The sequence below is a fragment of the Chiloscyllium plagiosum genome, chromosome 33 (genome assembly GCF_004010195.1).
Source record: "Chiloscyllium plagiosum isolate BGI_BamShark_2017 chromosome 33, ASM401019v2, whole genome shotgun sequence".
Classification (NCBI taxonomy): domain Eukaryota; kingdom Metazoa; phylum Chordata; class Chondrichthyes; order Orectolobiformes; family Hemiscylliidae; genus Chiloscyllium; species Chiloscyllium plagiosum.
Window position 1 is genome coordinate 40,690,467 of NC_057742.1, and position 17,380 is coordinate 40,707,846.

General features: G+C 41.9%; 1 protein-coding gene across 3 annotated transcripts in view; it reads right to left on the reverse strand.

Moving 5' to 3' along the window:
* Positions 1-17,380, reverse strand: part of strada (STE20 related adaptor alpha) — a 138,337-nt gene that overhangs the window by 78,410 nt on the left and 42,547 nt on the right. For 2 of the 3 annotated variants that reach the window (XM_043675351.1, XM_043675350.1), the window contains exon 4: positions 13,260-13,288. The exons of the other annotated variant lie outside the window; for it this stretch is intronic. In XM_043675351.1, coding sequence (XP_043531286.1) covers positions 13,260-13,288 — 29 coding nt within the window. The remainder of the gene's footprint in view (positions 1-13,259; positions 13,289-17,380) is intronic. 3 annotated transcript variants of the gene reach the window in all.

Here is a 17,380-nt window from a genome sequence, read left to right on the forward strand (position 1 = left end):
GGAGAAGGGTAGCAAAGGGGGAAGAGGAGAGGAAAAGGTGATGAGAGAGTAGGGAGCGAGAGAAAGAGAGACAATCAAGAAATAAGAGGTACAGAACAGTGAAAAAAATATATTAAATAAAATCAATGAAATAAAATTACGGAGCAGAATGAGAACAGAGGGGTCGAGATGGGACAATCATCTGAAGTTGTTGAATTCAATGTTGAGACCGGCAGGCTGTAACGGGCCTAGTCAGAAGATGAGATGCTGTTCCTCCAGTTTGCGTTGAGCTTCACTGGAACATTGCAGCAGGCCGAGGACAGACATGTGGGCATGGGAGCAGGATTGTGTGTTGAAGTGGCAAGCTACGGGAAGGTCCGGGACCTGATTGCGTAGAGACCAAAGGTGCTCAGCAAAGCAAGTCGGTGTTTTGTCTCTCTGATAGAGAGGAGACCACATTGGGAGCAACAAATGCAATAGACCAAATTGAAAGAGGTACAAGTGAAACGCTGCTTAATCTGAAATGAGTGTTTGGGGCCTTGGATGGTGAGCATGGACGAGGTAAAGGGGCAGGTGTTCCACCTTCTGCGATTGCATGGGTGATGGGAGAGGTGTTAGGTGTGATGGGAAGGTGCCATGTGTGATGGGAGAGATGTTAGGTGTGATGAAGGAGTGGATTAGGTTGTCCCGGAGGGAACGATCTCTGCAGAATGCAGACAGGGGGAGGGAAGGGAAGATGTGTTTAGTGGTGGCGTCATGTTGGAGTTGGCGAAAATGGCAGAGGATTATTCTTTGCATGTGAAGGCTGGTGGGGTGAAAGGGGACAACAAGAGGGACCCTATCCTTGTTCTGGGAGGGGAGGTAGGAGAGTCATGGCACGGGAGATGAGATGCTGTTCCTCCAGTTTGTGTTGAGCTTCACTGGAACATTGTCGCAGGCCAAGGACAGACATGGGAGCAGAATTGTGTGTTGAAGTGGCAAGCCACTCTCAGCTCCTTTGCCTCCACCACATTTGTTCTGATGAGGCCACTTTCCAAAGTGGTGCTGTTAATATGTGCTCCTTCTTCTCCAACCGTGGCTTCCCACCTACAGTTGTTGACAGGGCTCTCGACAGCGTGCAGTCCATCTCGTCCTTCCCGTGGTTTGCCACTTCAACACACAATCCTGCTCCCATGCCCACATGTCTGTCCTTGGCCTGCTGCAATGTTCCAGTGAAGCTCAACGCAAACTGGAGGAACAGCATCTCATCTTCCGACTGGGCACATTACAGCCTGCCGGTCTCAACATTGAATTCAACAACTTCAGATGATTATCCCATCTCGACCCCTCTGTTTTCATTCTGCTCTGTAATTTTATTTCATTTATTTTGCTACCTTTGCTTCTGGAGCCATGCTTCTGGAGCCTTCTCTCAGCCTCGTATAAATACCTCCCCATTTCTCCCTTTTTTTTAAGCTTTGACAAAGGGTCAGTTAGATTTGAAATGTCAGCTCTTTTTTCTCCTTACAGATGCTGAGATTTTCCAGCATCCGCAATAATTTGCTTTTATTTTGTATTATCTACAAGATGTACTGAAGAGATTCATGCAAGATCCTCAGACAGCACCTTGCAAATGTATGAACACTTCCATTTAGAAGGACAAGGGCAGCAGATACATGGGAACACCATCACCTTCAAGGTCCCCTCCAAGCTACTCACCATCCTGACTTGGAAATATACTGCCCATTCCTTCACTGTCACTGGGTCAAAATCCTGGAATTATCTCCCTAATGATATTGTAGGTCAACCCACAGCAGATGAACTGCAGCAGTTCAAGAAGTTGAAAATCACACAACACCAGGTTATAGTCCAACAGGTTTATTTGGAAACACTAGCTTTCAAAGTGCTGCTCCTGATGAATGAGCAGCACTCCAAAAGCTAGTGCTTCCAAATAAACCCGCTGGATTATAACCTGGTGTTGTGAGATTTTTAAACTTCGTCCATCCCAGTCCAACACAAGATCCTTCACATCGCGTTTCAAGGCAGCAGCTCACTACCACCTTCTCAAGGGCAGGAATGGATGCGCAATAAATGCTAACCAGCAGCGACACCCACATACCACAAACAAATAAATGAAAAAAAATAAATAGGGTAAGTTAACATTGGGGAAGCAAGTTAGCAGTGTTCTTACATAAAGATAATTATATATTTTTTGAGAAGAGGTTTACTCACACTGAAGAGAAATCATGGCAGCAGAGCTCACCCCCCTGATATACTCCGCCTGTACTATGTGGTAAATCATGGAAGCTTCAGTTGTTCCTACTGAACACATGTGCAGGAAGTATATTCAGCTACAACTACTGACAAACCACATTTCGGAGCTGGAGCTGAATTCACTGTGGAGCATCCAGGAAGCTGAGCAAGTCATGGATACCATATTCAGTGAGGTGATCACACTGTGGTTGCAGATTGAACACGTAGAAAGGGCATGTCAGAGGAGAGGAAGGTAGGTAGTGCAAGAGGTCGCTATCACCATCCCTCTTTTTTTCACTAAACGGATTTACCGTTTTAGATACTTCTGGGAGAGATGACTTGCAGAGTAATGCAGTGGCAGCCAACTGCACGGCATCATGCATGGGTCTCCTGCAAAAGACAGGAAGATGAAAAATGCCAGGGCTATAGTAGTAGGGATTCAATTGTAAGGGGGTGCAAAAGAGGTTCCAGGGTGTTACATTGTCTCCCTTATGCCAGGGTCAGGAAATCTACTGAATGGCCTCAGCAAATTCTGAAGGGGATAGGCAAACAGACAGATCCTGGTCAAGATTAGAGTGGTGCTGGCAAAGCACAACAGGTCAGGCAGCATTCAAGGAGCAGGAAAGTAGATGTTTTGGGCAAAAGCCATTCATCAGGAATGAGGCCTGATGTCTACTTTCCTGCTCCTTGGATGCTGCCTGACCTGCTGTGCTTTTCCAGCACCACTCTAATCTTGACTCTGATCTCCAGCATCTGCAGTTCTCACTTTTGCCGAGTCAGATCCTGGTACATATTAGTACCACTGTCATCGGTAGGAAGAGGGAAGTGGTCACAAAAACAGAAGAGTCTGACAAACAAGATACATGGGTTGAGGGCATAAGTGAAAACACAGGAGTATGATGTAATTGCTGTCACTGGGACATGGTTAAAAAGGGGTCATGATTGGCAACTCAATATTCCAGTTTAGAGTCTTCAGGACAGACAGGAAAGGAGGTAAGAGCATTCAAGCAGCAGTGGAAGTCTGATTACAAACAAGCTGGAACTAGGTCTGCGCATTAATGAAGATTTGGCTAGTTGGTCTGTGCACTAAAGTCTAGTTATCGATGACAAAGGAGCCCTTGCCTGCTAATAACAATGTGATTGGCCAACAGGCAGGAAAATAGCTTGGCACTGTGAATAATTGAGGCTGAAGCAATTGGACCCCTTGAATGCAAAGTGCTGAGTTTCTGTTCTGCAGTAAAAAGCATCACCGACCTGAAGATAGGTGGTTTGTTACCCCTCGCTATAAACGAGGACTTTCGATTAATATGTCAGAGATCTTTCTCAACATGTACTAGTCATCCTGTATCTTCTGCAAACAAGTGAAAGTATCTAGGAAGGAAAACCAATGACCCTTTCAGCAAACTCTGAACAGGGAACACTGAACTAGGTTCCAAGTGATCTAATATATCCATAGTTAAAAATCACACAACACCAGGTTATAGTCCAACAGGTTTAATTGGAAACACACTAGCTTTCGGAGCGACGCTCCATCATCGGGTGATTGTCAGGACAATCACCTGAAGGAGCGTCGCTCCGAAAGCTAGTGTGCTTCCAATTAAATCTGTTGGTATATAACCTGGTGTTGTGTGATTTTTAACTTTGTACACCCCAGTCCAACACCGGCATCTCCGAATCATAATATATCCATGTTTCTTTTCCTACGTGCCTGGATGTACACGTGCGTAGACAGGATTAAAGGTTATAGGTTGATGGTTCACAACTGTTTATCTGTAGTTAGAATCTATTTATTTGTAATAAAAAGTAATTCTCATTAAGTACAGAAACCTGGTCTGTGCCCTCTGTCAACCTGGATTTAAGAGACACACAAATTTGGGGAGTTTGCATATTTTTATCTTGCCTTAAACTTATCTGATGACAGCAGGAATAATCAGGCTTGATGTTTCCAGTGCACTGCCCCAGAGAGGCAAAACACAAGTAACAGCTGTAAGTCAGGAAGTGGAAGGCAGAGAGTACTTTGCGAAATTATAATCACAAGGGAAACGGTACGAAACACATTTTGATGGAGCTGTGGGTTGACAAATCTCCAAGTCCAGATGGACTATAGGGAAGAAAGATGGAATGAAATTCCCAGTTAATTACAAAGGAATGGGTTACTAATATTGAATCTCTGGTTTACAAAACAGATCTTACAAACATCAATGTTTTTCTCCATGACTTCACAGTGCACACTTGCTTTAATTTTAACTCCTTTACACAAGTCAGAGATCTATGATCCTCAATCTTGTTCAGGTACAGCAACCACCTGTAGTTACTTGGTCCCATTTAGAACTGTCAGGGGCTTGGTTGTTCCTTATTCAACATTAATACCCCTTATCTTGATAAGATCAATGCCCTGTTAAAGGTAACAACACATTAAAAGGGGTCTAAAAGTTTTAAAGTATGCTTAATTCTTAATATAGCAAATCTGTTTCTGCACAATGGATTGGAATCTTGCTTTTCAAGGGGCTTGATGTGTCTTTCAGTTACCATTTCAGCCCCAAATTAAACAGACACACACAATTTCAATCTGGCAGTTAATAATAGAGCAGTTTTTGTTCAAGATACAAATCAGTTTAAAAATAAAAATGAGCATAAGGCATTTCTCACTAGGGCAAAATAGCACAAACAGAGACACCTGAATATATGGGCTGTGCAGTTAACACCATACTTTGGGACTTGAAATCTTGTTCAAATATGGGAGCAAAACATACCTAATGTTTGTGGCATTCATCCTCCCTAGCGTGTATAAATAAACACCTGATATTAACCATTTCCCAGAAAACCACAGTTTGACACAGAAGAGGCCATTCAGCTCCTCATGACTGCATACATTAATAAAAACTGGCCACCTTTTCTATTCCTATTTTCCACCTTGCAGGTTACAGCACTTCAGGGATAGATCCGGGTTCCTTTTAAATAAATTGAGAGTTCTGTGTAAACCCCCAAACTCGTAGAAATATTCAAAAATCTACTATACAGTGGGTGAAAAAAATGTCTCCTCATGTCCACTCTAATCACCTTAAATCTGCGACCCTTCGTAATTAATTTCTCTGAAAATGGAAAACAGATTTCCTTGTCCACTCCATGCAAGCTCCTCAAACATTCTGTACTCTTCAGCTAAGTCAACTTCCTCTGCTTTAAAGAAAACAACCTAAGCTTATCTGATCTTTCCTCACTGATGCAATTTTCAAGCCCTGCAACTTTCTTGAAAATCGATAAGTTTGAGCAGAAATGCATTATTCATCCTATCAACTCCTGCTCTGCCATTCAATGCGATCTTGGCTGATTGATAATATCCAATTCCATTTTCCTGCCTTTTCCTCAAAACTCTTGATTTCCTTCCAGATTAAAATCTTATCTCAGCCTTGAATATCCTTAAAAAACAGTCTCTACAAAACTCTGTGCTAACAGAGATTTCCAAGGAAATTATTTTCATCTTTGTCTTACGCAGGTGATCCCTTATTCTGAGAATATGTCCTCTGGTCCTGGACCCTCCTGAAAGGGTGGAGACAACTTCTCCACAGGTCCTGCAAGATTCCTGTATGTTTCAGGAAGGTTGACTTGCATTTTTCAAAATTCCCAAATTTCAGGATCAACCTCTCCTCCCAAGATAATTGCCTCAAACCCGAGACCAACCTGTGAGTGTTCTGTGGACTGAGTATAATGCATGTATATCTTTGTTTAAAAATGGGGACCAAAACTGTTTGCAGTATTCCAACAGGAGTTGAACTGTGCCTTGTATAGTTTAGTGAGACTTCCCTATTTTTACACAACTCCCCTTGAAACAAAACAAGTATCATTTCTTTTTCCTACCCTGTTACCCATAGATATTGTATGCAAGCTTTTTTTATGATTTATGCACAAGGACTTCTATATCTATTGGTAACTTTCTGCACTCTTACTCCATTTAGTTAACATTCAGCTCTTCTGTTCTCCACAATATATTCCATTTGACAAGTTTTTGCACATCTGCTTAACCTATCTACATCCAGATGTCAGACAACACCAGATTATAATCCAACAGGTTTATTTGAAGCTTTCAGAGCTCAGCCCCTTCGTCAGGTGAAGTCAAACAAATTATTGGTATCATCCTGCAATCCACGGCAATTTGTATTTACAAATGAGAGGGACTGTATTGTTGAAGAGGAGAGTATGAAACGGACTGGTAAGCTAGAGGAGATACTTGTCAGGAAGGAAGATGTGTTGGGCATTTTGAAAAACTTGAGGATAGACAAGTCTCTCGGGCCTGACGGGAGAGATCCTAGGATTATGTGGGAAGCAAGAGAGGAAACTGCAGAACAGTTGGCAATGATCTTTTCGTCTTCACTGTCAATGGGGGTGGTGCCAGGGGACTGGAGAGTGGTGAATGTTGTGCCCTTTTCAAAAAAGGGAATAGGGATAACTCCGGGAATTACAGGCCAGTTAGTCTTACTTCGGTGATAGGCAAAGTAATGGAAAGGGTACTGAGGGATAGGATTTATGAGTATCTGGAAAGACACTGCTTGATTAGGGACAGCCAGCATAGATTTGTGAGGGGTAGGTCTTGCCTTACAAGTCTTATTGAATTCTTTGAGGAGGTGACCAAGCATGTGGATGAGGGTAGAGCAGTGAATGTAGTGTACATGAATTTTAGTAAGGCTTTTGATAAGGTACCCCATGGTAGGCTTATGTGGAAAGTCGGGAGGCATGGGATAGTGGGAAGTTTGGCCAGTTGGATAGAAAACTGGCCAACCGGTCGAAGTCAGAGAGTGGTGGTAGATGGTAAATATTCAGCCTGGAGCCCAGTTACAAGTGGAGTTCCGCAGGGATCAGTTCTGGTCCTCTGCTGTTTGTAATTTTTATTAGTGACTTGGAAGAGGGAGTCGAAGGGTGAGTCAGTAAATTTGCAGACGATATGAAGGTTGGTGAAGTTGTGGATAGTGAGGAGGTCTGTTGTCGGCTGCAAAGAGACTTAGATATGATGCAGAGCTGGGCTGAGGAGTGGTAGATGGAGTTCAAACCTGCCAAGTGTGAGGTTGTCCATTTTGGAAAAACAAATAAAATGCGGAATACAGGGTTAACGGTAGGGTTCTTAGTAAGGCGGAGGAGCAGAGGGATATTGGGGTCTATGTTCATAGCTCTTTGAAAGTTGCCACTCAGGTGGATAGAGCTTGTAAGAAGGCCTATGGTGTATTAGCGTTCATTAGCAGAGGGACTGAATTCAAGAGTCGTGAGGTGATGTTGCAGCTGTATAGGACCTTGGTAAGGCCACATTTGGAGTACTGTGTGCAGTTCTGGTCGCCTCATTTTAGGAAAGATGTGGAAGCTTTGGAGAGGGTGCAGAGGAGATTTACCAGGATGTTACCTGGAATGGAGAATAGGTCGTATGAGGATAGGTTGAGAGTGCTAGGTCTCTTCTCATTGGAATGGCGAAGGATGAGGGGTGACTTGATAGAGGTTTATAAGATGATCAGGGGAATAGATAGAGTAGACAGTCAGAGACTTTTTCCCCGGGTACAACAGAGTGTTACAAGGGGATATAAATTTAAGGTGAAGGGTGGAAGGTATAGGGGTGATGTCAGAGGTAGGTTCTTTACCCAGAGAGTGGTGGGGGCATGGAATGCGCTGCCTGTGGGAGTAGCAGAGTCAGAATCATTGGTGATCTTTAAGCGGCAATTGGATAGGTACATGGATGGGTGCTTAAGCTAGGTCAAATGTTCGGCACAACATCGTGGGCCGAAGGGCCTGTTCTGTGCTGTATTGTTCTATGTTCTATAATCCTCTTCATTATCAACTACACAGCCATTGAGTCATCTGCAAATTGTCCAGATGTGCCTCGCATAAGCCACCATCTTCCGCTTCTTCAAGATTAAGGCGGCGGCTTATGTTAGGATGAGACGTGAAAGCTCAGTTAGGGCTCTTGAGAGTTACAAATTAGCCAGGAAAGACCTAAAGAGAGAACTAAGAATAGCCAGGAGGGGACATGAGAACTCATTTGCAGATAGGATCAAGGAAAAACCTAAAGCCTTCTATAGGTATTTCAGGAATAAAAGAATGACTAGAGAAAGATTAGGGTCAATCAAAGATAGTAGTGGGATGTTGTGCGTGGAATCAGAGGAGATGGGGAAGCGCTAAATGAATATTTTTCTTCAGTATTCACACTGGAAAAAGACAATGTTGTCGAGAACAACAGTGAGATACAGGCTACGAGACTAGATGGGATTGACATTCACAAGGAGGTGGTGTTAGAAATTCTGGAAAGTGAGAAAATAGATAAGCCACCTGGGCCAGTTGGGATTTATCCTGAGATTCGCTGGGAAACCAGGAGACTGCTGAGGCTTTGGCTTTGATCTTTGTGACATCATCATCTACAGGAATGGTGCCAGATGACTGGAAGATAGCAAATGTCGTTCCACTGTTCAAGAAGGGGAGTAGAAACCCTGGTAATTATAGACCAGTGAACCTTATTTTGGTTGTGGGTAAAATGTTGGAAAAGATTTTAAGAGATAGGATTTACAATCATATAGAATGGAATAAATTGATTAGGGATAGTCAACACAGTTTTGTCAAGGATAAATCATGCCTCACGAACCTTATTGAGTTCTTTGAGATGGTGACCAAACAGGTGGATGAGGGTAAAGCGGTTGATGTGGTGTACAGGAACTTCAGTAAAGTGTTTGTTTACTTCCACAGTAAGCTATTGCACAAAATACAGAGATGTGGGATTGAGGATGATTTAGTGGTTTGGATCAGAAGTTGGCTAGCTGAAAGAAGACAGAGGGTGGTGGTTGATGGGAAATGTTCATTCTGGAGTTCAGTTACTAATGGTGTACCGCAAGGATCTGTTCTGGGGCCACTGCAGTTTGTCATTTTCCTAAATGACCTGGATGAGGGCATAAAAGGATGGGCTAGTAAAATTGTGGATGACACTAAGGTCGATGGAGTTGTGAACAGTGCTGAAGGATGTTGTAAGTTACAGAGGGATGTCGATAAGCTACAGAGCTGGGCTGAGAGATGGCAAATCGAGTTTAATGCAGAAAAGCGTGAGGTGGGTCACTTTGGAAAGAGCAACAGGAATACAGAGTACTGGGCTAAAGGTAAGATTCTTTGTAGTATAGATGAGCAGAGAGATCTCGGTGTCCATGTACATAGGTCCCTGCAAGTTTCCACCCAGGTTGATAGGGCTGTTAAGAAGGCATACAGTGTATTTGGGTTTATTGGTAGAGGGGTTGAGTTTTGGAGCCACGTGGTCATATTGCAGCTGTACGAAACTCTGGTGCAGCCACACTTGGTGCATTGCTTCCAATTCTGGTCACCGCATTATAGGAAGGATGTGGAAGCTTTGGAAAGGCTTCAGAGGAGATATACAGGAAAGTTGCATGGTTTGGAGGCACGATCCTATGAGGAAAAGCTGAGGGACTTGAGGCTGTTTTTGTTAGAGAGCAGAAGGTAGAGAGGTGAGTTAATTGAGACATAGAAGATAATCAGAGGGTTAGATAGGGTGAACAGTGTGAGCCTTTTTCCTCGGATGGTGATGGCTAGCACGAGGGGACATAGCTTTAAATTGAGGGGGCGATGGATACAGGACAGATGTCAGAGGTAGTTTCTTTAATCAGTAGTAGGTGGCATGGAATGTACTGCCTACAACAGTAGTAGACTTGCCAACTTTCAAGACATTTAAATGGTCAGTGGATAAACATATGGATGAAAATGGAATAGCATAGGATAGATGGGCTTCAGATTGGTTCCACAGGTCGGCACAACATTGAGAGCCGAAGGGCCTGTACTACGCTGTAACGTTCTATGTTCTAAATTTAAATGAGACTCATTAATGTATAGCATGAACAGCAACATACCAAGTCCTGTGGACCATTGGAAACTGCTTTCTATTCACAAAAACATTCGTCAACCTTTACCCTTTGTTTCCTGTCATGGAACCAATTCTGGATCCAATTTACTACATTTCCTAATGGGCTTTACATTTTCTATCCAGTGTCAAGTGGGACCTTGTCAAATACCTTCCTAAAATCTATATAAGCAACATCTACTATATTACCCTCATCAATCCTCCTTGTTACTTCCTCAAAAAGTTCAAGTTAGTTAGTAAGGCACAACCTTCCCTTAACAAAAGCATGTTGACTATCCATGACTAATCTGTGCCTTTTTATGTAACAGTTAATCCCATCCTTCTGTATTTGCCAACCATCTACAAGGTCAGATCGAAAGGCAGAGAATTATTTTGTCTGTTCTTTGTACCTTTTTAAAATAATGACAATATTTGCAGACCTCCATTCCTTCGTGACATTGCTTACCAACAGGAGTTTCTTTCAGACAGCAGAGTTTTATTCTCTCTTAACTCCTGAGAGTTTAGCAGATTTCCAAAATTTCTATCAGTTTCTCCATATACCTGATTACAAATCATCTCTATTCTAAAATGCAGTGATTTCTGAAGGAAAGACAAATCATAAATAATACTCGAAAATCATTGAACTCATGAATGATAGCACTACATAATTAAAAGCCATGCAGCAGACACACTGCCCACACATAATGCACATATTTCCAAGCATCATCCAGCAACCTCCCCTTATTTGGTCAATGTCAGATTAAGCCAAGACCGGTGTTGCCCCTGTAGTTGCAATTTTAGCCGATCCTATTTCCACTTAAACTTGAGCAAGGCAACACAGGGTTGTGTATTCATATCCTAGCATGTTAGAGCTCGGAGAAGATGAGGCAAAATATGGATGGTATAAAATGGATGATTGAAGGGGTAGGGGAAGAGAAAACAGTGAGGAGCATGTTGCATTGTTATTCATAAACGGTTTCACTCATTAACTGGAACTCAAATCTAGTTTGTAAATGATCTTCCTGATCTCAAATGGCCATGAGAATAAGGATAATCCAGCTCTAAAGCAGTTTAGCCATGGAGCAGCAGTGAGGGTTTCTGCAGATGGATTGCTGTACCTCCCAAATTGTGGTGTAAAATATTAAATGTTGACCTGCAACTTGAAGTGCAACCATAAAGAGAAAATGTCATGCTTCCCTATAGTTAAGTCAACATTTTAGAGCAAAGGTCAGATTGTGGTTTCATGGATTTTGAAGATTTTCAATATTAACCAATTTTACTGTTATACCGGGATACCCATATGTCACCTTCCCCACCACTTCAGTTTGTGGATGTGGGCATTACTGGCTTGCCATAATTCCTTAGTTGACGGCACTCTTTGCAAATAAACTGGGCACTGGGAGATGCTGTTAGAAGTGCAGGTCCCTCAAAGCTGATTAAGAGTAGGTGATGCCCTTTGGACTCTATTAAAAACCTGGATTCAGTTACAGACATGTAACATTTGATGGTGGCCAAAAAGAATGTCTAGAAGTGTGTAACAGCATCGCTGGGTAGGAAAAAGAAATGAAACAAAAAGCACAGAGTAGCTCTGAACAGGGTGAATAACAAAATCTGAAAGAACTCTGTTTGCACAAGGATGATTTGGTGGGGGTTAAAAATTTCCAACCAGACAGGTGTAATAGCATCGCTAATGGCCTGTTTCCACACTGTAGGGATTCAGTGATCTATGAATTTAAGGGGAGCTAGAAGTAGTACTGAGGGAAAAAGAATGGGACGTTGAGAACAAAACACGATGATGTTTTTAAGAAGGAGTTAGATACAGTTCTTAGGACTAACGGGGTCAAAGTGTATGGGAACAGGGCATGTAGTTGGATGAATGGCTGAGCAGGCTTGAAAGGCTAAGGCCTACTCCTGCTCCTATTTTTTATGTTTCAATGTCATTTCTATATTTTTCCCATAAGCAAATGATGAGCCTGTTGCCCAGCTCCATGTCCCAAGTCAAACCTCATCATCTCATAATGAATGCAAACATTATGCTTTCAACTCACGGCTGCCTTACTAGTGGTGTGTTATAAGGGGCTCTCCATAGTGCTTTTATCAAGATTTATTTTGTGATACTCAGAGACAGACGGGATCCGTAAGAGTGATGTGTAGGCACAACTTATCAAATGGAGAATTTTAGAGTGAGTTGCAGGTTTGAGCACTACTGGCAGCAGCATGTTCTCTTTCCAAAACCTTACCATTCAACAGAGTGAGAATTTACATACTTGAAAATGTTTTTAGAAATGGTTCCAGGTGAATCAAATTCCTCAGAGATTAAGCTTAGTTTTAACATTAATGTGTAATGGAAGTTGTAGGAAAATGTAGACTTGGATTATACTGAGTGGTTAGACTTGGAAGGAGTTCTAAATTAAATAGGCAAAAGTGAGGACTGCAGATGTTGGAAACCAGAGTTTAAATTATAATGGTGCTGGAAAAGCACAGTAGGTCAGACAGCATCCGGGGAGCAGGAAATCGACGTTTCGGGCAAAAGCCCTTTACTGTTCTCCCATTCAATACAACGATCATTTGGGAAAAGCAAATGATGCTCATCTTGTGGATTGCAATGTGCATGTGCTCTTCTCTTTTCCACAGAGAATGGAAGGATAATTTAACAGAAGTATTCAAAAACATGAAGAGGGTCAGATTTATATCTCGAAAAGAACAAAACTTAGAGCCTCCAAGATCACCACCAATAAATCAAATAAGGAATTCAAAAAAGTCTTTACTCAGAGTGGTCTGTGGAGACAAAAAAAAGCACAGATGCATTTATGGTGAAGCTAGATGAAGCCCTGAGAGAACAGGAAATAAGAGGACTTATCAACTGAATTCAATGAAGAGGAGGTTGATGTGAGGCACGACAGAATCATAAACCAGTTGGGCAAAATGGCCTGGTTTTGTGCTGTAACTCTATGTAATGTCTTTTAACACATCACTCTCTTTCTATTACATTAGAGAAAAGGAACTTGCTTTTAGACACAGGACAACAAAATAAAATTCTCTTCAGCAACGCTTGGACATACAGGAAGGCAAACTTCACAAGGATGCAATTATTCTGAAGCTGACTGCAACACAAGTCATATACTGCATTACACAATGGCTAACATGCAACCAATATCACAACCTTTTGGTGCTCAGTACTCACCTTTTTGTGATATTCCGCCTGAGGTCGCTCTGAAGTAAAGAAACTAAAAGTTGATTTTCAGTTGTGGGGCAGAACAATTGGCAAACAAGATTGGTAATCATGATTACAATCGAATCATGGTCACATGGCACAGGGACAGAATTACAGACTATACAGGGTAAGTAAAAAGGTTATATTTTACAGCAGTAACAGCATTTGAATGATGAATGAGACTTCCATAGTTTTTAAATGCCATCTGATACCTGCACAAAATCAGTCACATCAATTACATTAATTTTGCACATATTACAGATTGCGTGAGGACATTAATAGAATATTGAGAGATCAGTAACTCAAAATAATTCAATTGCTAGATTCCACGAGTGCGTGGTAAAGGCATTAACATCCCAACAAACACAAAAAATACAGTGTACCTTATAATTCATCACACTGTCGCCCCATTGGGTAGAAAGATCATTTGGGAAAGCAACAGATGCTCATCTAGTGGATTGCAATGTGCAAGTGAAGTGAATGTCATTAAAAACATCTTCCACATCATACTTCAGGGAGATAGCCGTGGATAATGGACTAATATCCAGAGGCAGAGACTAATGGTCTGAGGAATTGGGGCAGCTATTGAAATATATATTATATTAATTAATCTGGAACGTAAAAATAATCTGAATAATGGTAACAATGACAACTTTCTTTGATTATTCTAAAAACTCATCTAGCTCGTCAATGCCTTTTAGGGAAGGAAATGTGCTAAACTTATTCATCTGGTTTACATGCAACTCTAGGTCCACAGCAACAAGTTTGACTTTTATCTGTGCTCTAAAATGGCCAAGTAAACCAGTCAGTTTAAGGGCAATTAAGGAAGGGCAACACGTGCTGCCCTTCTCAGTAACACCCATATCCCAAAGAATGAAAAAAGAAACTGCTCAAAGACAGATGATAATCTTTGAGATATTAATGAACAAAAATAGCTTTTAAAAGCCTGTGGACTCTGTAGGAAAGCAAGATACTGAGCCAAATTTAAGTGCTGAGGTTACAAGAGACAAAAGAGGCTTTAGAGTTAGGATCGATGGAAAAGAAATAGGAGGAACAACGGAGGCAAGTATAGACAGCTAAGACTATCCTAAAACATGTAAAATAGATACAAAAAAGGTTCAATGTAAGGAAAAGTTTAAGGCTGTGCTTCAGAAAGGGATTACTCATCAGATATAAATATACTAGTAGGTGAATAACGGCTCATTAATGCTCACTAACCTTACAGCATTCTCCATAACCATCAGTTAATACCATTTTCTGACAAAGACCACAGAGAAATAAGTCTGACAACCAGTTTGTCAACATTATACTCACAGAAACTCCAGGACATAACAGTTGCTAGTGATCTTTATTCTGCCCATAGTGCTCCAACTTCCCTTTTAGTCAGAGAAAGACCACCTCTATAAAATTCAACCATCACAGATTTCTTATTCAATTTACAATTTTTCTTGATTCACACATTTGACCAGAGCGTTGGAGGGTTTGAGCTATAGGGAGAGGCTGAATTTCCCTTGAGCTGAGGGGTGACCTTATAGAGGTTTATAAAATCACGAGGTGCATGGATAGGGTAAACAGACAAAGTATTTTCCTTGGGGTCGTACAGTCCAAAATTAGAGGGCATATATTTAAGATTTAAGAGACACCTAAGGAGCAACCTTTTCATGCAAGGTTTGGTGCAGGTATGGAATGAGCTGCCAGAGGAAGTGGTGGAGTTACTACATTTATTTACAACATTTAAAAGGCACCTGGATGGGTATATGAATAGGAAGGGTTTGGAGTAATATGGGCCAAATGCTGGCAAATGGGACTGGATTTATTTAGGATATCTGGTTGGCATGGATGAATTGGACCGAAGAGTCTGTTTCCATGCTGTATATCTCTATGACTCTACGATAAATTACTCTCCCCAGAGTTTATAATATCCTCTATGCCCACCACCACTCTGGATAGGCTATTCCATAAACATATCTTATTGCCCATGTATTCACGTGGACCAACAGGAGGAGACCATTTAGTCTGAGTTTGTGACAGAGTTTGCTCCTTGATAGAGACATCCAAACAATCCAACTGCCATGGTCTTTTCCCATAGACCTGGGTACACTCTTCTTCTTAAGCGTTCCTCCAATTTCTTTTAAATGTTGCAATAGAATCTGCTGTTGCCATCCTTTTTGGCAGTACATTTCAATCACTACAACTTCACCAAATCACAAAGCCTATGGCCCAATGTATCCTTACCGGCTCTCCAAAGGAACAATTCACGTCCTGCCAACGCCTTGCCTTCTCCCTGTGACTGCACATTGATTATTATCTGAAAAATGAGCACTTTCCCTCTTTAACCTGCCTTCACGACTCTCTCAGGGAGTATGTGGTGCCCCGGGGGCTCAGTGGTTAGCACTGTTGCCTCACAGCACAGGGGACCCGGGTTTAATTCCACCTTCAGGCAACTCTGTGGTTGCACATTCTCCACATGGGCTTTCTCTGGGTGTTCTGGTTTTCTCCCACAGTCAGAAGCTGTGCAGTTCAGGTGGATTACTCTTCGGAGGGTCGGTGTAGACTCAATGGGCCAAATGGCCTGCTTCCACACTGTAGGGATTCTCTTCTATGATCAGTCGAGGAGAAAGTGAGGTCTGCAGATGCTGGAGATCAAAGTTGAAACTTTATTGCTGGAACAGCACAGCAGGTCAGGCAGCATCCAGGGAACAGGAGATTCGACGTTTCGGGCACAGGCCCTTCTTCAGGATTCCTGAAGAAGGGCCTGTGCCCGAAACGTCGAATCTCCTGTTCCCTGGATGCTGCCTGACCTGCTGTGCTGTTCCAGCAATAAAGTTTCAACTCTTCTATGATCAGTACATTCCAGATCCTAACTAATTGCTGCATGAACTCGGTTTTCATATTACAATGGACTTTTTTTGTTAATAATTGTGAATGTGTCATCACATTTTCAATCCTTACAAAAATGCAAACAGCTTCTCTTCATCTACTCGGTCAGACACCTCAAGAGTCCCTTAATAAAATCACCTCCCAACTTGCTATTCTTCAATGAAAACTGAAGTTCCTCATTGCTGGAACTATTCTAGTGAATCATTTACTGCCTCCAATGCCTTCGCATTTTCCCCAAAGTTTAACACTCAAAATTGTACACATTACTAAAATTAAAACAAAATTGTGAGAATACTGGAAATCTGAAACAGAAATAAAGTGCTGGAGAAACTCAGCAAGTCTCGCTGCTCCAAAGTCATTCTGCACTATCTACTCTCGACAGTTGCTGCCAAACCTTTCTTCAGCATTTGTTCTTGTCATACAATACTTCAGCTAAGGCCAAATTAGCATCTGACAAGTTCAACTTCATCTACTTACTTGCATATTTTCAGTCACTATTAATGAAACATACTGCATCCTCAATCTCTTTTACATCCTGCAATGATTTATATGCATATAGACCCATTCCTACATCCCCTCCAGAGTTGCATCTTATATGTTGTATTGTGTATCTCTGTGATTCCTACCAAGATGAATCATTTCACCTTCAATACATTAAATTTGTCTCATGCTTGACCATTCTACCAAGTTACTATACTTTGAGTTCTACACTATCCTCCTCCAATAGGTCCAATTTTTGAATCACTTGTACTCCCAAGTCTAGGTTCATAATATGTATCAGGAAAGTGTTTCCTGTCACTTGACTTTTACCTTGTATCAATGTTGTGCCTGCCCCCTTTACTCCATGAACTCTAGTTACATATTCATGCATGAAATGCCTTTTGGAAGTTCATATAAAGCACACAAACAAATTAATCTCATTGATCGTCTCTTGACAAAACATCCCAGCATGTAAGATAAAAACAAATCTAAAACAAGTGCTACACTGCTGAAGCCAGGCGCCAACTCGAGGACATCTCTTCCTACCACCCCCTCGACCATGACCCAACCCCCCATCACCAAACCTTCATCTCCCAGACCTTACAGAACCTCATCACCTCAGGAGATCTCCCACCCACAGCTTCCAACCTCATAGTCCAGGAACCCCACACTGCCCGATTCTACCTCCTTCCCAAGATTCACAAGTCTGACCACCCCGGCCGACCCATTGT